The following is a 22,629-nucleotide window of genomic DNA, read 5'->3' as shown; positions in this document are numbered from 1 at the left end:
ATGTCCCTCAATTTGGTCCTGGATCGACCCTGCCTCACTCTCCTCTACCGGAACCCAGCCGTCTTGATCTGCCATAGCGCGACTTTCAAAATTCGGGTTTTTATTTTTGTAAAACAAAATCAAATTTCGCCGTTCATAATTTCGAGCGCGTGAGGCGCGCTTCGGGTCCAATCCCACTTCCCGACACCAATTGTTACGGACACGACTTAGATGTTATGATGGGCCGAGCGGAATGGCCGCCGTGTTCGCACAGTTTACCCGATTACACTCGAACGTTGGCCAAATCGCGCTATGCTAAATCAATGAAGGAAAAGACACAACGACTGGGATAAATGAAACGACACAAGGGGTACAGTTCTCAAGACCTCCGGAGGAGGATATAATTGGTGGTGGAGAAAAGGTGTAGATTACAAGGTAAGAGGTAAAGCACAGAAAAGATGGGCACTTAGACACAATCTTATCTATCCCAGACAGACCACAGACAAACGGAACAAGACTGACTTACACAGGGATTGATGGCAGTGAAGGACAGGCAGTCGATAGCACATGGTGCACCTTGGCTCAGGGACAGGATACAGCACGGTCCAGTAGATGCAGGGAGGTGTCACAGCGCTCGGTTGGTGGCGTCTCTCTTCCTTCAAGTCCAGCGCGCATCTGACGTCACCTCCCTCTTCCTGCGCATGCTCAGCGGGGAGTGACACGCCCTCGACTCGTTGGCTCCGCCCCAGATGGAATCGGTCCGCCGCTTCTATTGGGTGCGGGGGGTTACCGGGCTCCGCCCTTGACGAGGAGCTGACAGCGAGCCCCTACGTGGTAACCCCGTCGGAGCACATGTTCGATGGCGGCTAACCAAGCCGGAGTGAGAATGCGCACTCCCCGCGCCGCCGCCGTTGTTGTTGCTGTTGTTGTTGTTGTTGTTGTTGTTGCTGAACCATGAGGAAGAGCTGCGGGGAGGTATTGGGAGGTCCTAAACTTCCTAACGGTGCCATACAATCACATTCTGGTGCAACGAAGAGTCAGAATTAATGGAAACGAGTCCTTAACTGACATAGACTAAGAATAACTAGCAAGATGTCCTATAGTTGTCTACGTGAGATGCGGTGGACCTGGATGCGACATTTAATGGGGGAAATAGGGGAAGGTCGGGTCTACAGAGTGTTGTTTACAGAAAATGGGACTAGGGAATGGGGGATTGGGGATAGTTGGGAAGTATTGGGGAAATAGGGGAATATTTACAAGCGGATATGGATGGAGGCCAATCCCATATCCGCAACATTATATATGATTGATAGAGCGCACTTGTTGGAGCACATACCACTGCCAGACTGAACTGTTTACGCTTTGTATCCACTGATAGGTCGAGTTTCAAATCCAGGGTATATACAGCTAAGAGGTGAGTGCGCATACCTCCAATCTGTCGTGCCATCACTTGGTAAATGGTAGGGTTTGTCCAAAGCAGATTTTCTGATGTAATTACACGGGAGCATTCTCATGAATGACCGTGATCGAATCACATCAAGGTTATTTGCACAATTGTAATGTCGCCCTAAAATTCCAGTTGCATCGTCATTTCAACGTCTTTAACCGAAATGCGCATCAGCTCGAAACATCAGTCACGATGGTGGAGGATGGGTTTGATGCGGGTGGACTGCTCCATCTTTCTAACCCCACACAAGGATAACATCAGATGCTTATTTTCTTTTCTACCGAGATCTAACGTTACATTAAACATCACAAAATATATTATGTTATGCCTGATCGATTATGATTTGTGTTTTGATATAATACCTTACAGTGATCATTCATACTGGCAAATTACATGTAAGCATATGTAAATATATTTTTCTTGTTTCATTTTCCAGCAAATTCTGTCCGTTTGGTTGGAGGAACTGGTCGATGTGAGGGTCGTGTGGAGGTGTTCTACCAGGGAGCCTGGGGCACTGTCTGTGATGATTCCTGGAGTATAACAGATGCACATGTGGTGTGTCGTCAACTTGGTTGTGGATCAGCCAGATCTTCCCCATGTTGTGCATCATTTGGACAAGGAACTGGTTCCATATTGATGGATGATGTGCATTGTACTGGTTCAGAATATTACATTTCAGATTGTTCACAACGGGGTTGGTACTCTCACAATTGTGGGCATGGTGAAGATGCGTCTGTTATTTGCCAAGGTACGTGATTTTACAGAAAGAGAAGAATTTCAAACTTTTTTTTTACTTTGCCAAAAATAATTGTTTAATCACAATAACTTCCAGAAAAGATAAAATATATATATATATACATATATCTCAGATAATTTTCTGTCTGCATCTATCTATAATTCCAGTAATCTCTGTGTGTATGTATGTATGTATGTATGTATGTATGTATGTATGTATGTTTGTCTGTGACCGCTGTTTCTCGACAACTACCGGTCCGATATACTTGAAACTTGCCAGGTATATTGCTGGGGACCCGAGGATGTGCCTTTTCAAGGTTTCATATTAATCGGAGAAGTAGTTACCGAGCTATGTCCAAAAAACGATTCAACCAATCAGAGAGCAGCGAGCTATCACGTGTGCCGAACGTGGCGAACAGACTCTGCCTCGGACGGCACATTTGAGAGCGTATTCATTTATTTCACGTTGGCAAACTATGTTGGCGTTCAACTATGTTTTAAAACTAATTAAAACTAATTTGCGATTCATCGTAACTGCGATATGCGACCTTCCGGACAGTGAAGACTGCACTTCCGGCAGCCAATCACAGAACGCGTTGTTGCGTAGGCGTGGCCGATGTGAGAGCGAGCCGAGCCGAGCACGTGCGCCATTACGGTTCGTAATTCGATTTCTTCCGGAGAAAATAATAATTTCTCGATTTCTTATGCGCATTATTTCTCCCAATTCAGTCAGAGCGAAGGGCGGAAGCGAAGAGCGTTGTTTTTTTTGTTTACGGGCGTACGGGCGTACGGGCGGGGTAGAGCGTACGGGTAGCGTTATTTTTTTTTTTTGGCAAGGAACGGGCACCCACGTACGGGCATGCCCTAGTTTATAACAATTTATGTAACTGTGAATAACGTGTTCTCAGGTGAAAAATCAATATCATTGTTGAAAAGAAAAATAACATCTGTAATGATGAGAATTCAATCAGTAACCTTGATATTCCCTCAACATCCTTCATAGTACACATCTTATCTTATCACTTGTACAATTCCACTTTAGTTGCTGAAGCTATTTTCCTCTGTGAAGGCAACTATCTGAAATCTGATATGGAGGTTTTACACAGCAAGAATGAAGAGTTATCTGATCAAGTGGTTGAATTTTTTTTTTTAAATCCTGGAGAGGGGAGGTCACATTGACAGCTGCTTCGGATGACCATAGAGACCCACCACAAGAAATATTATTGGAAAAGATCATGCCATTTCAAATGCCTTTTTGATTGCTGAAGTTGAAGATTTATGATGTTGACTGAAAATCTTTATCTCAGTGAAGAATTTCAAAACCAAAGATTACTGTGAAAGAGTCTAGTGCTCTATTAATTAGATATCCATTAGAATAGCTCATCTGTCTTCGTAAGTGAAAGTTTCATCGCTTTAGATTCTACTTTGTGAAGGAAGACAAAACTCTGCATCATATTCAGTCGGTAGGTCTTTGTTGTGAAAGAGGTTTTTTTCCTTTGATTAATTATTATTGCTGTTTTTACAGCTTTCAAAAATGATGAAAGAAAGTATCCTCTTGGAGGAAAAAGGCCCTTCATTTTTGCCTTAAAACGTTTGTCTTATTCAACTTGACCTGAGGCGACAGTCGTTATGACACATGTGAAAATGTACGTTCCGAAATAGGAAACTAAATATCAGCAAACTGCTGTTTAGAAAAACAACTCATTTTCCATGGAAAACTCGTTGTAGTGAAGACCAATGCAACCAGAAAGCATCTGAAACTGCAAGCATCCGCTGAAAAGCCTGTGTGCGTCCGCTTTGTATTCAGACTTCTTATTGTTATTTTTTATGCGGAACATGGCAAAAACAGCCAAACAAATAAATAAAAACAAATGATTTTAGGTGACATTGACCTCTTGACCTCAAAAGCAATAGGCTTCATTGCCCCAAGGTGCAAACTTGACCTTTGACCGTTTCTTCCTGAAAGACAATCAGCTTCTAACCAATTCAGTGACCCAATATGCAAATGCTCAAAATGTCAGGTCAATTTGTTGAAAATTGACAATTTATGTGACACTGACCGTTGACCTTTTGACCAAATTATTGATTTGTATTCTCCATATTGCCATAATAAAGCTTTGTTGAAAATTTTGTATTATTTAAACTCAAATGGTAAAAACGTTACGGTCTGGAAAGACGCACATACAGACAGAGACAAAAATACAGAAGTGACTGTGAAACCCTGTGCCCAGTGCGTGGGGGACAAGCTAATGGCAATCTTATGTAAGTTGTAGAATTTGCTCCACAAGTAACCCAAATATCAGACGAGTTTGAGAAATGTATGCTTTGAATAGAATCATTGGAATAAGTATGTGGGGAACACTCCATAAAAAATGTACAACAAACCATTTATAATTGTAATTTTTGTCTTTGTCGGATAAAACAGATGCAGTATCTACCACAACAACACCAATGACTTCAATCCCTGAAGGTAATCTTTTTGTTGTTATTCAAACCTTAATGTGAGGAAAAATAATTATTTGATGAAATATGTTATTCGATGAATCACTCAAATTGTCATAATATGTCTTAAACTAGATAGATCTTAAATCTCCTCCTATGGTATCCATGGAAATCTCCACTCATGGCTTGCGGACTTCCTCTCTGGTCAGAGGCAACGTGTGGCCCTGAATGGATTTCTCTCATCTCCCCTTCCTGTTCTGGCTGGAGTTCCCCAAGGTCGTGTTCTGGGCCCTGTGCTATTTCTGGTCTTTATGAATGATCTCTCCGACTCTGGAAAATCCTCTCCATCTCTTTGCTGATGACTCCACTATCTGCCACTCCATTCCTCATCCCTCAGATCGGCAGTCTGCAGCCTCCTCACTCTCTACAGACCTGGACAAAATCACAGACTGCTCAAACAAGTGGAACATGTCTTTCAATCCTGACAAATCTCACACTCTTACTATGTCTCTCCGAAAAGACCGACTGGAAAACCCTCCCATCTTCTTTCTCAACAATCCTCTCCAATAAGTTCTGTCGCTCAAACTTTTGGGTCTCACTATCTGCCATGATCTTTCTTGGGAAAACCACATTTCCAAGCTGGCCTCCAAAGCCTGTCGCCGACTGGGCATCCTCCGTCGTGCGAAGTCTTTCCTTGGCACACCTGAGCTCCTCACCATATACAAGGCTTTCATCCACAGCTCAATGGAATATTGTTCCCCCCTCTGGGCCGTTGCTCCTGCCTCACACCTAGCTCGGGTTCACGCTGTTGAAACCAAAGCTTTCAGAATCATTGGAATATCCTGCGATGAAGCCAACTCCGAGGGCCTTTCACTCACTCACTGCAGTTGGTTGGTGGTCTTTGTCTTCTACCGACTCCTCTCCGGCCTTGCTCCCCCAGCTCTCTCTGTGCTCTGTCCCCCTAATATTCGTACAGGTCGCACAAGATCTGCCAGCAACCCTCATATGGTTAAACTGCCAAAATATAGGCTCTCTGCTCACCTTCACTCTTTCATTCCCCTTTTCTCCCGCCTCTGTAACAAACTCCCCCACTCCCTTTAATCCCACCCCTCCCTCCAGGTCTTTAAAACAGCTGTTCACCACCATCTCTTATCTTCCCCCATCCAAAACCTTGATCATTTCTACCCCCGCTAATTCACCCCAGATACACTTTTTTTGAAATGCCAATTTCTTTCCTGAAAGTCCTTGCAGTGTTCATATGTTTTATACCTCTCCCACCTCCCCCGAAGCCCTCTCCCTCCCACATTTCTCTCGATGTCCCTGCTCTCAAATGTTGTGTTTGTGTCCTTCCCCCTCTCTCCCCATCTTGTCTGCCGCTCCACTTATTTTGTGTTTTATGTGTCGGTTTGACTTTTTGTGTGATTAATGTTAGCGCTTTCACGAGCCTCGATCTTGTATACAATATATATATATATATATATATATATATATATATATATATATATATATATATATATATATATATACATATGATTGATCGAGCGCACTTGTTGCAGCACATACCACTGCCAGACTGAACTGTTTACGCTTTGTATCCACTGATAGGTCGAGTTTCAAATCCAGGGTATATACAGCTAAGAGGCGAGTGCGCATACCTCCAATCTATCGTGCCAACTCTTGGTAAATGGAAGGGTTTGTGCAAAGTTGATTTTTGATGTAATTACACGGGAGCATTGTCGTGAATGACCGTGATCGAATCACATCAAGGTTATTTGCACAATTGTAATGTCGCCCTAAAATTCCAGTTGCATCGTCATTTCAACGTCTTTAACCGAAATGCGGCTCAGCTCGAAACATCAGTCACGATGGTGGAGGATGGGTTTGATGCGGGTGGACTGCTCCATCTTTCTAACCCCACACAAGGATAACATCAGATGCTTATTTTCTTTTCTGCAGAGATCTAAAGTTACATTAAACATCACAAAATATATTTTGTTTTGCCTGATCGATTATGATTTGTTTTTTGATATAATATCATACAGTGATCATTCATACTGGCAAATTACATGTAAGCACATGGAAATATATTTTTCTTGTTTCATTTTCCAGCAAATTCTGTTCGTTTGGTTGGAGGAACTGGTCGATGTGAGGGTCGTGTGGAGGTGTTCTACCAGGGAGCCTGGGGCACTGTCTGTGATGATTACTGGAGTATAACAGATGCACATGTGGTGTGTCGTCAACTTGGTTGTGGATCAGCCAGATCTTCCCCATGTTGTGCATCATTTGGACAAGGAACTGGTTCCATATTGATGGATGATGTGCATTGTACTGGTTCAGAAGATTACCTTTCACAATGTTCACAACGGGGTTGGTACTCTCACAATTGTGGGCATCATGAAGATGCGTCTGCTATTTGCCAAGGTACATGGTTTTACAGAAAGAAAAGAATGTCAAACTTTTTTTTAAATTTGCCAAAAATAATTGTTTAATCACAATAACTTCCAGAAAATATAAAATATATATATATATACATATATCTCAGATAATTTTCTGTCTGCATTTGTAACAATTTATGTAACTGTGAATAACGTGTTCTCAGGTGAAAAAGCAATATCATTGTTGAAAAGAAAAATAACATCTGTAATGATGAGAATTCAATCAGTAACCTTGATATTCCCTCAACATCCTTCATAGTACACATCTTATCTTATCACTTGTACAATTCCACTTTAGTTGCTGAAGCTATTTTCCTCTGTGAAGGCAACTATCTGAAATCTGATATGGAGGTTTTACACAGCAAGAATGAAGAGTTATCTGATCAAGTGGTTGAATTTTTTTTTTTTAAATCCTGGAGAGGGGAGGTCACATTGACAGCCGCTTCGGATGACCATAGAGACCCACCACAAGAAATATTATTGGAAAAGATCATGCCATTTCAAATGCCTTTTTGATTGCTGAAGTTGAAGATTTCTGATGTTGACTGAAAATCTTTATCTCAGTGAAGAATTTCAAAACCAAAGATTACTGTGAAAGAGTCTAGTGCTCTATTAATTAGATATCCATTAGAATAGCTCATCTGTCTTTGTAAGTGAAAGTTTCATCGCTTTAGATTCTACTTTGTGAAGGAAGACAAAACTCTGCATCATATTCAGTCGGTAAGTCTTTGTTGTGAAAGAGGTTTTTTTCCTTTGATTTATTGCTGTTTTTACAGTTTTCAAAAATGATGAAAGAAAGTATCCTCTTGGAGGAAAAAGGCTGCCATTTCTGTCTTAAAACGTTTGGCTTATTCAACTTGACCTGAGGCGACAGTCGTCGTCCTCTACATTTAACCTACTACCCTGAGTGCGACAGTTTTAACACTAGATATGTCCCCCCTGCTGCGTTGCGTCCTACCGAACTGACTCACGCCCACAATTAACCGAATTACGGAATTATTCTCAAACTAAACATTTAAGCCAGTGGGGAGCATTACTTGCAAGACTACTGTTAATTATTTACAAAACTAGTACCCAGGACCTGTCTTTTGTGGGAAAAAGAAGAGAGAATTTGAAAAGAGGAAATGCCATTGCAATGCACTGCACCAATACACCATACCCATATGTACCAATAATAAAATGCACCATAAAGCACCAGCACCGAAAAAATGCACAAAAAGCACCAGAAATCCACAAAACAAACATTTCAAAATGATTGACGTCTTCTTGCGCTCCTCTGCTGGGCCGATGTATCTTGGCTTGATCTTCTTGCTTGATGTTTTCATTTAATAAAAAGGGCACAAACCACGTCCGCTTTTTTTATTCATGGCCAGCAGGGCCAACGTAGGTGGTCCGATTGCTGGGCATTGATGCCACTTAAAACAGTGGTCCACAAGCCAGATACTGCTGGCAGCAAAGGTTTGTCCCAGCAGAGATGCCAGGCCACAGAACATGTGGTCTAAAGGTGCCAGGCCACAGAACGTGTGGTCCATAAGTGCCAGGCCACAGAACGTGTGGTCCATAGGTGCCAGGCCACAGAACGTGTGGTCCATAGGGTGTACCGGTGCAGGCAGCAAGGGTGCAGGCAGCAGGCAGCAAGGGTGCAGGCAGCACAATTCAGGGCACCTGCACACTCCCCTCGGCCAAAAGACCATGGCCCATGAGTGGGGAAGGAAGACAAAGCAGAGGTTAGCAGGGGGCAAGGGTACACATCATACAAGGTAATGCGACATGAAGGGTACGGGAGAGCGAGCTGAGAAAGCTCGTCCCTACTCGTACGTCACCCCCCATGTCAGCCTACACTACCCTTGCCCTTCCCTGTATGTACACAATTTACAAATTTACTAATTCTGTCTCTACCGTCTCGTCCCTCATATCTCCCCTCATGCCAAATTCGTTACCAATCCCTCCCAAGAAGGAAGGGATGGAATAAACACAATGTCTCACCCACGTCAAGATGCGTCTTACAATTCCAAACATTTGCGAAACCTGGTGTGGAGTCCTGCCACCCCGGTGAGTGGATGCGGATGGTGTGAAGAGATTTTCTCCCTATCTATTCTTCTAAATGACATTAACACTTTTTACTCTAACCGGGGTCTTGCCCTGCCAATCCATTGGCCATCTTTACTCTATGTGGTTCTAAAAACCAATTACCATTGACCATCCCTGTGGTGCTCACCAATTTGGGGTCTCACTCCCCCGACTTTTCTATACTGTGCCCTTGCACAATTTCGGGGCTGGGTCGTGTGGCTCTCCCAGCAGGTCTACTTACCTGCGCACCTCCGCCACTGAACGTCGCCACCCGAGCTTGCCTAGCTCCCTCACACTACCCTAACCTACCTGGGGAAGGCCCTCCCTGGCGCTTACCCCCTCGATGCCCTCTCTGGCATTGGGCTACCCGGGTCCTCTCCTGGGATCCTCGGGCCCCGCTGAACTCTACACAACACTACCTGGCTCCCAGAGCCTACCTGCGGCCTCACCTGGCCAACAGACTACCAGTGGCGGAGTGCTCAACTAACCATACCTACTAACAGGCTCACACGCCCAGCCATTCCATACACTTATGCACCCATCCAAGCAGTACTCTGCTACTATCCGCACCACAGATGTCAATATCCACCAAATTTACCTACTCCCTCTACCTAACTTTAAACTACCCTCCCCGGGTATTCGTGAAGGGGTCCATCCTTCCCCCATTCACTCCTTCGCACCATGCACTCCACTCTACTCATTCCACACACCATTTACTCCACACCATTTATTCCACACAACCATTCTCCACTTGCACACCATGCAAGCCAATGCACTTAACACAATGACACACATCCTCAATACTCCACAATTCACCATCTCTGGTGATCCCCAAACCATTGCCTCATGCACTCAAATTTTCCCCCGCTCAATTCCTCATTTCAACATGCTCACCAGCAAGACTCTCATTCAATTCCTCATTTAATAAACTACACCACAAACACACTGCATCATTTGACTAACTACTACCCCTCTAATCCTTGTGCTTTCCCCGTCATCCCTTTATACTATGCACATCCCTCGTCATTATCATCCATCCATCTACTCTACTCTACGTCCCCACTACCTGTACAATGTCACTACTTAAATCTCGGTCACCTATGGTCGTCTTTCTAGATCCTAACATTATCCTAACCCACCCTGGCTAGTTCATTCCGCCAAACCCCATAAATCCTATAGCTCCTCTGCCCCAAGTAGTAATGTGAATGGTAAAAGTACCATTCGCCATCACTATTTCTATCCGTTCACTACTCTGAGCCTCTCGGTGCACCGTAATAAATTTTCGCAGCTCGGCTTCGCAAAGCCGAGCAATGTATGCGGATGGTCAGTCTCCTGTTGGTTGGGTCCGTCCGGCAGTTACGATTCTGGGGAGGCATACTCGGGCCGAGGTTCCAAGCGTCATCCCGGTGCGGAGCCTTGCGGTCTCCGGCCCAATGACCAAACCTCCTCCGGTCGGAACACTGCGCCCACCAGGGGGCGAAGGTCCGACCTGGCCGACCTCCCCCGGAATCGTGCCGGTCGCCGCTACGGCGTGGCACCGACCAAACAGGGCGGAGCCCGGCACGAATCGTGCATGGCGGTCCTTGCAAGACCGCCGCGGCAACGATCCCCGCCGGCCCCCGCAGTACACAAAGCGTACCACGCCCCGAGAGCTCGCGTTGGCTACCCGTCAGCCTAACCGCTGCCCCGGTCAGCGTCGATGCTCGAATCGCATTTTCACATCCACACGCAACTCTTCCCATACTCACAAAATGCGGCGCTCCAGCGCCTCCCACACACTCCGTTACACACCTCTCTTACGCACACCCTGGGGCACTCTCTGGTACGTACTCCGCACCACTCATGGGGGTGCACTCTTGCACATACCCACTCAGCACACACCTACCCACGGGTGTGCAATCTCTTGTCACACACCCAATCACGCGCTCTGGTGTGCATCCCCGCACACTCTCCTCATCCATCTCCGGTGTGCATCCTCGCACACTCTCTTCATCCATCTCACTCTCTGTATCACACTCTCCCTCACTATCACACTGTTTCACAATCACTCTTCGGTGCACACTTTTTTCTCACACTCGCTCCATTTCCTCTCACACAGCGCACCTCGGACCTCCTACGAGCGCCCGGGTGACGCCGGGATCCCAAGCGCGCGAAAAATCCTTTCGCGCCAAATCTTTTTGCACCATATACAGCCCGGCTTACCTTTGGGATCCTCTTCTCCACACGCACCTGCAAATCTTTATTTTGGTTAAGAAGCACGGCATCATGATGTAACCACAGACTTTGTACATACTCCATCTTTTCCTCCCTCGAGTGCTTTTCTAAGTCAGCCGTCTCTTCCGCCCCAATTTCCACTATTTCTTTGATTTTATTTTCTTTATTCAGCTCGACGACCGCTGGTGCTAATAAAATAAAATTTTCTCATTCTGCGGTCGTCGGCTTTTCTATCCCCCGTGTCGCGATTTCTATCCCGGTCCACCCGGCTGTACTTTGCTCAGGCTCGCTTTCCCCACGCTTCTCAAGCCGCGCTACCCCGTCGCATACCGGTGTGCCTTTCCCGCTTGACCTGCGGTCTATGTCCTTCCCCAATGCTCTTATTTCAGACTTGGCTTCCTCCCTCGCCAACCCCTCATTGATTTCCCGGGCTTCGCCATTCACGTCCTCCAATTTGCCCCCTAATCTGTTTCCGAATCCTCCCAATTTGTTTTCTAATCCCCCCAATTTGCTGTCTAATCCCCCAAATTTGCTGTCTAATCCCCCAATTTGATTTCCCAATTCATTTCTCAATCCCCTAATTTGCTCCTGCGTTTTGTAAATTATTTATATTTGGTTACTCTTTTAACTCCCAGTTAAAAGCGGCGGTTCGTCCTGCGGACCTTCTTTAAGCTGTGCATCCTGGTTCGTGCTGACTTCGAAGCGGCGGTTCGTCCTACGGACCTTCTTTAAGCTGTGTGTGGAGCGGACACGCAGCGAGGCCTAGTTCGCGCCAACGAACACATTTTCCCGCCAAGGCCTCAGACGATCTTTGACGATTCCTGATGAGATACACCAGCCAATTTGGAGGTACATCGATCAGGCAAGACATTCTCACGTCGTGCGAGTTCGAGTCCCGGCTTCATCAGGAGCGGTCGTCTTCTGACGTCTTGCTGGGGTCGGTCATGAGGAGGGGAACTGTGGACGGAGAGCTGTGGTTTCTGTGCAGACATCGTGAGGACAAGCACGGCTGGGAAGAGCGAGCTGCACGCCAAGGCCGTTCACTTCACGCGGAAGGCCTACTTCGCACCAAGGAGTGTGTTTCATGCGCAAAGACGCCAGGGCCTCGGACGATCTTTGATGATTCCTGACGAGATACACCAGCCGATTTAAGACTAAGTGCCCACTAAATCACACCTCTTTGTTTTTCAGTTGGATTTCCCTTTGTCTGTATTTGGGTATGTTTGGGAGTGCTCCATTTGGGAATATAGTTTATTGATGGTTTTTTCGTGCACCAAGCATTTTCATCAAGCATTTTCATTTTCATTTCATCAAGCATCAAGCATTTTCTTTCGTGCATCATCACCTTCGAAAGTGTTGCGTTTACATTCTGGACGCCTGGCCATCTTAGCTACTTAACGTGCAGTGTAAACGAACCTTTTCTTTGTTATCAATGGTGATCTCAAGCTTGTGTAGGAGCTTGTATGTGTAATGTATTTGGGAGGACGACTCGGCCATCCTTGTGCTTTTAGTTTTATATGAATTGACTTGGACCAGTGTGTACGGTGTGTACCCTGGTTAGAATAGATACACCGTATCCCTGCGTGTCGTAAGAGGCGACTAAGAGGGTTGGCGTCAGGAAGGGCATCCGGCCATAAAAACATTGCCTCAAAAAGAGAACCATGACAATTACAACTACATATGGGCAGGGTGCAGCCCGAAGTGGAGATCGGTTTCTGAGGTTTGGGACATGGAATGTAGGGACAATGGCAGGGAGATCAGGAGAAGTGGTGGAAGTATTGGTCAGAGAAGAGTGGACATATGTTGTGTGCAAGAGACGAGATGGAAGGGAAGTGGTGTGAGAATGGTGAAGGGTAGGCAGGGACAGAAATACAAGTTTGTGTGGCAATGGTGCCCGGAGGTCGTGAATGGTGTTGGTGTCCTGTTTTCTGAGGAGTTTGTAGACAGTGTGGTGAGTGTGACCAGAGTGAGTGATAGGTTGATGATGGTGAAAATGACGATTGGAAAGCTCTTGGTGAACATCATCTCGGGATATGCTCCGCAGGTTGGTCGGAGCGATGAAGAGAAGGACAAGTTCTGGTGTGCGATAGAGAAGCTGATGGAAAACGTGAAAGATGAGGAAGTTGTTGTGGTAGGAGGAGACCTAAATGGACATGTGGGAAGGAGTATGGACGGTTTTGAGGGAGTTCATGGGGTTTACGGATATGGTGTGAGAAATGGAGAAGGTGAAGGATTTTGGAGTTTGCTGATGGAGCTGATTTGTTGATTTGCAATACTCAGTTCCAGAAAGGGGATAATAAGCTTGTTACATACACGTCAGGTGGGTCGACGACAACTGTTGACTACCTGATGGGGCGTAGGCGAGATAGGGGGCACCTCCGGGACACAAAGGTGATCCCGGGGGAGGAGGCTGTTTCACAGGACCACTTGGTTGTCTGAGACATAAGGGAGAAAGGTGCGAGGAGAGCTCGGCGGGTGAAGTACCAACCGAGAATGAAGGTGTGGAGGTTGAAAGAGGTGATAGTAAGGGAGGCATTAAAAGAGAGGCTGAGTCGGGTCGAGGATGATGTGGTTGAGCTTGAAAGTGGTTGGATGTCAATGAAAGGTAGTCTGTTGGGAGACGTTGGTTAGGTATGTGGATGGACAAAAGGACCACCGAGGCACTCGGAAACATGGTGGTGGGATGATGAAGTTGGAAAGAGGATTGACGAGAAGAGGAAGAAGTTCAAGGAGTGGCAGAAGGCGAAGGGTACGGGAGCAGAAAAAGCAGAGCATGAAAGTTAGAAGGCTGCAAAGAAAGAGGTAGCAAAGGCGCAGGAGACATGTAGGAAAATGTTCGGAGAACGCTTGGATTCGGAAGAGGGCCAGAGAGCGGTATTCAGGATTGCAAAGCAGATAGCGAAAGAGAGGTGTGATGTGATGGGGGTGAGTTACTTGAAGGATGAAGTGGGACAAATCGTTCTGGACCCAGATGGAATTAAAGGAAGATGGAAAAGATATATGGAAATGCTGTTGAATACAGAGAATGAATGGGATGGCAACATAGAGAGTAACCCAGTTTTAGGACCGGCAGAGAAGATAACTGAGAAGGAAGTTGAGGAAGCGATAAAAGCAATGAAGAGTAGAAAAGCGGGAGGACCGACAGGAGTTGTGGGAGATATGTTGAAGGCAGCAGGAAGTTGGGGTGTGAAGAGAATGACAGAGATCTGTAATCTGGTGGTGAAAGAAGTCCGCATTCCAGTGGATTGGGAAATGAGTACCCTTGTCCCTCTATACAAGGGGAAAGGTGACCCTCTGGAGTGTGGCTCATACTGAGCGATAAAGTTATTGGAGCATGGAATGAAGGTATTGGAAAGGGTGTTGGAGAGGAGGATAAGGAAGAAGGTGAAGATCGACGAAATGCAGTTTGGATTTATGCCAGGAAGAGGAACGACAGACGCACTCTTTATTGTGAGGCAGTTGCAGGAGAAGTACATGGAGAAGAGGAAGAAGTTGTTTCTTGGATTTGTTGATCTGGAGAAAGCATTCGATAGGGTTCCACGCGAAGTATTGACATGGGCATTGAGGAAGTTAGAAGTGGAGGAATGGTTGATCAGAGTTGTGATGGCAATGTACAATAGAGCACGCACAGCTGTAAGGATGAAGGACCGGAACAGTGGTGTGTTTGAGGTGAAGGTGGGAGTGCATCAGGGGTCGGTACTAAGTCCACTACTATTTGTAGCTGTGATGGATGTGCTGGCTCAGACCGTAAAGGAGGGTTTACCATGGGAGTTGTTGTATGCAGGTGATCTGGTGTTGATTGCGGAAAGTATGGATGGACTGAAGGAAAAGATGAACAAGTGGAAGGAAAGTATGGAGACAAAAGGTCTGAAGGTGAATATAGGAAAGACGAAGGTGATGGCAAGTTGTAAAGCATGTGGTGAGGTGGAAAGAACTGGGAAGTGGCCATGTGCTGTGTGCAGGAAGTGTGTCGGAGTGAACTCCATTCAATGTACAATATGCGCTGAGTGGGTTCATCAAAAATGTAGTGGTCTGAGAGGGTCATTAACCAGTGTGGCAGCTCCATTCAAATGTGAGGTGTGCACAGAGGGAGCTGCAGATGGAGGAAATGTTGAGTTGGATCTTGGAGACGGCGTGAAGCTGGAAGGTGTGAAAACATTTTGCTATCTTGGAGACATGCTGAATGGAGAAGGTGGATCAGACTCGGCAACGGTTGCTAGAGTGAGATGTGCATGGAAGAAGTTTCGGGAACTGAGTGGCGTGCTGATGAGGAGGGGAGTGTCGTTGAAGCTGAAGGGAAAGGTGTATGCTGCATGTGTGAGAAGTGTTTTGATTTATGGGAGCGAGACATGGGTCATGAATGTAGAGCAGCAACGAAGGCTGGAAAGGGTGGAAATGCGAATGGTTCGGTGGATGTGCGGAGTGTCGCTGAGAGAGAGGAAGACAAATGATGAATTGCGAAAGATGATGGGAATAGAGCCTGTGATTGATGCTGTGAAGAGGAACAGGTTGAGATGGTTTGGTCATGTGTTGAGAAAGGATGAAAGTGACTGGTTGAGAAGAGTGATGGAAATAAATGTAGAAGGAAGTAGAGGACGGGGAAGACCGAGAAAGACTTGGCTAAAGACGGTGGAAGAAGACATGCGGGCAAGGGGGTTAACAAGGAGAGATGCAGAAAATAGGGCAAAATGGAGAAGATTGTCATGGGGACCTCAAGGCTAAACCCCGCTCTTGCAGGGAAAATGGCCTTAAAATGCATGTTGTTGTTGTGTTGTGTTGTTGTCCACCCCCAATTGGATGGCTGCCTGCAGCTGCGCAATGAGGTCCTGTAGATCCCTCCCAGTTGTGCAGCGGGCGCGGCCCTTGTCGCCTAGTGCAGCGGGCGCCGCCATTTTATGCGCCTGCAACCCCCACTGCCGCACCCTCATTCCTTTCCTTCTCCATCTCTCCCAAATGTCCCACTTCTTCCCTGGGGACCTGGGTTGATTCTAACCCTTCCTCTATCTCCAAATTTACCCCCACCGGCATCCGTTCGCCTTGGCTCTCCATGGCACGACTCAAATTTGGGTGTTAATTAAAATTTCGGCCGCTCGTAATTTTGACCAAATTTTTTCACAGATAAGAAAATTTGGTTCGGGTCCCAAATCCCACTCCCCCACAACAATTGTTGCGACCAATAGCATAATTGGTGTCCAAAATTTGGTCTAAAAATTTTAGTCCTAGGTTCCCAATCCCAACTCCTGACTACCAATTGTTGCGGATCTTGAACGTCGGCTCTCCCCTTATCAAGGGGGGGTTAATCCCCTTGTCCTTTTATCTGGCCGACGCGAGTCCTGGAAGTTATACGTTCCTTCCGGTCGGTATTAGGTAGGGTTATTGGTCGACTTAGTCCTAATACCGAATTACCAACACCGACCGTGAAGCAAGGAAATAACTCCCGCCCGAACCGCGGGGTTAGTGAACACGCCGAGCGAAGCGAGCCGCGATTCGGGCCGTTAACAGGGACTAGACCCGATTATGGCGGTTCCGATCGTGCCACATTTACCCAATGAGAGAAAAGACGGATGCGATCGGATAAGAGGAAACCAAGAAAGAACAAGCAATTTATTACCAATGTACAAGGAGGAGAAGAGGAAACGAAAGAAATGTACAGGATAGAAAGAGGAAGAAGAAGCACACAGGGCAGCCTTAAACACTAAACAGTCTTACTCTCTTCCCCAGACAAACGGGCCCGTCTCACATACACACTCACATGGGGATTTGTAGATGGTTGATGGTCACCAGCGCGTCCAGGCTCCAGCCCGGCTCCGGTCCAGCGGACGAAACCCGGCAGGCAGCTCCGCGTATAGTGGAACGCCAACGGACAATTATATAATGGGGGGAAGGGTGGTGTCCTCGCGGTGTATGTAATAAGTGCACGCTCGTGCCAAACGCCCCCTCTCCGATGTCCTCTTAATCAGCGCGCTTCCTTGCAGTCCTCACTTATGAGCGCTCTCCCAACCAGTTCTCTTACAATCACGACAGCCCTCTTCAATGCCAACCTTCCAACGAGTCCTCTTTAATGCCAACCTTCCAACGAGTCCTCTTTAACAAGCGCGCCTCCAACAAGTCCTGTCAATGTGAGCGCTGCCGTATAAGTCCTGTGAAAGCGCTTTGCGTTCGCGCTTTTATAAGTCAAGCAGCGATTGCTACGCGAGCCCAAAAACCACGCCTATCAGGCGATCCTACCTCAGCCCTGGTTGGTTGGGCATCACTTACCGGCCACGCCCTGATGATGGGTTGACGTGGCCACCCCTTCTTCCTGGCGTTCCGCCCCATTTTTCCAGGCCTCACCTCGTGGCTTATGGTGGCGTTTGGGCGGAAGCACAGCGAGGCTGCGAACGCTGCTGCTGCTTTCCCAGGAGCGTACCAAATTGGGAGGGCCATGGGGCACAGACAGGAGGGCGCGCTTAATGGCGTAGCTTGGAGAGGGAGGCTGCAAAATGAATGGAACGGGCCTACTTCTTATTTGATTGACACAACGCAGATTCGACTATTGGAAACATGGCCTTATCTAAACACATACTAATGAAATAACTGAAGTCCTATGGTGACCTACGTGTTGCTTGTGGCCTAACTATGGGGTGCAACCTTGAACCCTTTAATGTCATATTTACAAGAGTGTGGGTTCTCAAAACCGCAACAATATTATTGTTATTATTATGTCATATGCAGTCTTTGGCTCGTGGAGCCATCATTGCTAGGAAGCGTGGCTGTGCTGCTGATGCAGTATCCCCTGTTTCCAGACATGTTGTTACAGCCGGACCCAGATTTACACGGTCCCAACATTCGTGGATCCCGTGTATTCACGGTTCATAACATGTGTCCTGCTTCTATATCCGCGGCCCTGTGCCCCCGTGTATTCGTGGTTTTTCACTGGCGCAAAAACTATTTTTGATGGGAACCACGAGTGATTATTTAATTCCATATCTGCTGGTTAGTTTTAAATCTTACGATTCCTTTGGTATGATTCTCCATGCTGCCCTGTCTCCAAGCATCCATTGAAAATTGTTTAAAATACTGCCAGACTTAAACATGGACCCAAACTACAAACATGGACCAGGAACATAGCATTACATTACAGTCCGCACTTTGCTCGCCAAAAACGCGTCTTGATCCCGATAATAGTTGCCGTTTTAACTGCTCGGACTTGAAGCTTGAAGAAGATATGGTATTCTTTATTATCTTACGAAGATAGATGTAGTTTTTAAGTTGCATAACTTTTAACGTCCTGGTATCACAGTCCTTGTGTTAGAATTTCATTTCATTTCACATCCAAAATAAAAGTTCATTTTTACTAACTGTACCATGAACCAACCTTGCTGATCGGTGTAAAGTCAGATGAACTGCAAAGGTGTAAAGTCAGATGTAAAGTGAGATGACCATATTCATGGTGTAAATGTAAAAGGACAAAGTCAGATGAACCGATTGGAGCTGAAGAATAATTGCAGACATTGGCAGGGAAGTTAGTCATCACCAAATGCAGAAGAGATGATATACCATTTACCGAGATCTGGGTCGGAAAGTTCATAGATTGTGTCAGTTCCAATGAGTCCCAGAAGTCCTTTGGTGAAGTGTCATGGCTGGTGAAAGAGGCACCCACACCCAGCCAGCGTGGATATAAGTTGGTCCATCACGTCAGCGAGCTAAGTGTAGATGGACTTACCAATGTTTGGTGGATGGTACAACAAACATATAAATGAAAAATCGGTCAGAGACCGAGGACTTGCAGGAATGTACTTTTTTATTGGCCATTGAGGACAAATATGGCGGCCGAACCACGTGACCGATGACGTCATCATTAACATATTTTATTCCCCATGGAGAGTTCTTTACAATGAGCCATGTCTCAATTTTTTCTGTTCAGCACTTTTGGAGATAGTGGTGCAAAGTTTTGCCGTTTTTCCAAGGTGGCGGCCGACCACGTGACATATGACGTCATCATTAACATATTTTATTCCCCATGGAAAGTTCTTTACAATGAGCCATGTCTCAATTTTTTCTGTTCAGCACTTTTGGAGATATAGTGGTGCAAAGTTTTGCCGTTTTTCCAAGATGGCGGCCGACCACGTGACTGATGACGTCATCATTTACATATTTTATTCCCCATGGAGAGTTCTTTACAATGAGCCATGTCTCAATTTTTTCTGTTCAGCACTTTTGGAGATATAGTGGCGCAACGTTTTGCCGTTTTTCCAAGATGGCGACCGAAGCACGTGACTGATGACGTCATCATTTACATATTTTATTCCCCATGGAGAGTTCTTTACAATGAGCCATGTCTCAATTTTTTCTGTTCAGTACTTTCGGAGATATAGAGGTGCAAAAGTTTTCGGTTTTTCCAAGATGGCGGCCGAACCACGTCACCGATGACGTCATCAATTGGGCACAGTCTATTCCAGGGCAAGACCAATATGTGTGCAAAGTTTGGCGATTCTACATGCAACGGTGTAGACGCAGTGCTGCAAACAGACAAACAGACAAACAGACAGACAAACAGACAGACAAATGAAAAATCGGTCAGAGACCGAGGACTTGCCGGAATGTACTTTTTTATCGGCCATTTAGGACAAATATGGCGGCCGAACCACGTGATAGATGACGTCATCATTAACATATATTATTCCCCATGGAGAGTTCTTTACAAAGAGCCATGTCTCAACTTTTTCTATTCAGCACTTTTGGAGATATGGAGGTGCTACGTTTTTCGGTTTTTCCAAGATGGCGGCCGAACCACGTGACCTATGATGTCATCATTAACATATTTTATTCGCCATGGAGAGTTCTTTACAACGAGCCATGTCTCAATTTTTTCTATTCAGCACTTTCAGAGATATGGAGGTGCAAAATTTTTCGGTTTTTCCAAGATGGCGGCCGAACCACGTGACATATGACGTCATCATTAACATATTTTATTCCCCATTGAGAGTTCTTTACAATGAGCCATGTCTCAATTTTTATCTGTTCAGCACATTTGGAGATATAGTGGTGCACAGTTTTGCCGTTTTTCCAAGATGGCGGCCGACCACGTGACAGATGACGTCATCATTAACATAGTTTATTCCCCATGGAGAGTTCTTTACAATGAGCCATTTCTCAATTTCTTCTGTTCAGCACTTTTGGAGATATAGTGGTGCAAAGTTTTGCCGTTTTTCCAAGATGGCGGCCGACCACGTGACATATGACGTCATCATTAACATATTTTATTCCCCATGGAGAGTTCTTTACAATGAGACATGTCTCAATTTTTTCTGTTCAGCACTTTTGGAGATATAGTGGCGCAACGTTTTGCCGTTTTTCCAAGATGGCGCCAGAACCACGTGACTGATGACGTCATCATTTACATATTTTTTCCCCATGGAGAGTTCTTTACAATGAGCCATGTCTCAAGTTTGTCTGTTCAGTACTTTCGGAGATATAGAGGTGCAAATTTTTTTCGGTTTTTCCAAGATGGCGGCCGAACCACGTCACGGATGACGTCATCAATTGGGCACAGTCTATTCCAGGGTAAGACCAATATGTGTGCAAAGTTTGGCGATTCTACGTCCAACGGTGTAGACGCAGTGCTGCAAACAGACAGACAAACAGACAAACAGACAAACAGACAGATGAAAAATCGGTCAGAGACCGAGGACTTGCCGGAATGTACTTTTTTATCGGCCATTTAGGACAAATATGGCGGCCGAACCACGTGACCGATGATGTCATCATTAACATATTTTATTCCACGTGGAGAGTTGTTTACAATGAGCCATACCTCAATTTTTTCTATTCAGGACTTTTGGAGATGTGGAGGTGCAGAGTTTTTCGGTTTTTCCAAGATGGCGGCCGAACCACGTGACCGATGACATCATCATTAACATATTTTATTCCCCATGGAGAGTTCTTTACAATGGGCCATGTCTCATTTTTTTCTATTCAGCACTTTCGGAGATATGGAGGTGCATAGTTTTTCGGATTTTCCAAAATGGCGGCCGAATCACGTGACCGATGACGTCATCATTAACATATTGTATTCTCCATGGAGAGTTCTTTGCAATGAGCCATGTCTCAATTTTTTCTATTCAGTACATTCAGAGATATGGATGTGCAAAGTTTTTCGGTTTTTCCAAGATGGCGGCCGAACCACGTGACTGATGACGTCATCATTAACATATTTTATTCCACATGGAGAGTTCTTCACAATGAGCCATGTCTCCATTTTTTCTGTTCAGCACTTTTGGAGATATAGTGGTGCAAAGTTTTTCGGTTTTCCCAAGATGGCGGCCGAACCACGTGACTGATGACGTCATCATTAACATATTTTATTCCCCATGGAGAGTTCTTTACAATGAGCCATGTCTCAATTTTTTCTGTTCAGGACTTTCGGAGATATGCAGGCGCAAAATTTTTCGGTTTTTCCAAGATGGCGGCCGAACCACGTGACTGATGACGTCATCATTATCATATTTTATTCCCCATGGAGAGTTCTTTACAATGAGCCATGTCTCAATTTTTTCTGTCAGCACTTTGAGATATCGAGGTGCAAAAATTTTCGGTTTTTCCAAGATGGCGGCCGAACCACGTGACCAATGACGTCATCATTTGGGCACAGTCTATTCCAGGGCAAGACCAATATGTGTGCAAAGTTTGGCGATTCTCCGTGCAACGGTGTAGACGCAGTGCTGCAAACAGACAGACAAACAGACAAACAGACAGACAGACAAACGAACAGATCAACATACTTGCCGGAATCTTTTCCGGCAAGTAACAAACGAACAGCTCAACATACTTGCCGGAAAATTTTTCCGGCAAGTAATGAAAAATCGGTTAGAGACCGAGGACTTGCCGGAATGTACTTTTTTATCGGCCATTTAGGACAAATATGGCGACCGAACCACGTGACCGATGACGTCATCATTAACATATTTTATTCCCCATGGAGAGTTCTTTACAATGAGCCATGTCTCAATTTTTTCTATTCAGCACTTTCGGAGCTGTTGAGGTGCAAAGTTTTCGGTTTTTCCAAGATGGCGGCCGAACCACGTGACATATGACGTCATCATTAACAAATTTCATTCCCCATGGAGAGTTCTTTACAATGAGCCATGTCTCAATTCTTTCTGTTCAGCACTTTTGGAGATATAGTGGTGCAAATTTTTGCCGTTTTTCCAAGATGGCGGCCGACCACGTGACATATAACATCATCATTAACATATTTTATTCCCCATGGAGAGTTCTTTACCATGAGCCATGTCTCAATTTTTTCTGTTCAGCACTTTTAGAGAT

At 45.6% G+C, this 22,629-nt stretch overlaps 1 protein-coding gene across 1 annotated transcript in view; it reads left to right on the top strand.

The window, feature by feature from the left end:
- LOC144892624 (scavenger receptor cysteine-rich domain-containing protein DMBT1-like) overlaps positions 1–22,629 on the top strand; it is a 698,155-nt gene that overhangs the window by 82,618 nt on the left and 592,908 nt on the right. The window contains exons 5-7 of the mRNA XM_078780037.1: positions 1,863–2,174; positions 4,587–4,631; positions 6,713–7,024. Coding sequence (XP_078636163.1) covers positions 1,863–2,174; positions 4,587–4,631; positions 6,713–7,024 — 669 coding nt within the window. The remainder of the gene's footprint in view (positions 1–1,862; positions 2,175–4,586; positions 4,632–6,712; positions 7,025–22,629) is intronic.

The sequence above is a fragment of the Myxine glutinosa genome, chromosome 6 (assembly GCF_964187855.1).
Source record: "Myxine glutinosa chromosome 6, kmMyxGlut1.1, whole genome shotgun sequence".
Taxonomy (NCBI): Eukaryota; Metazoa; Chordata; class Myxini; order Myxiniformes; family Myxinidae; genus Myxine; species Myxine glutinosa.
The sequence above is the reverse complement of the archived record's forward strand: the minus strand, read 5'-3'. Positions and strand labels throughout refer to the sequence as shown.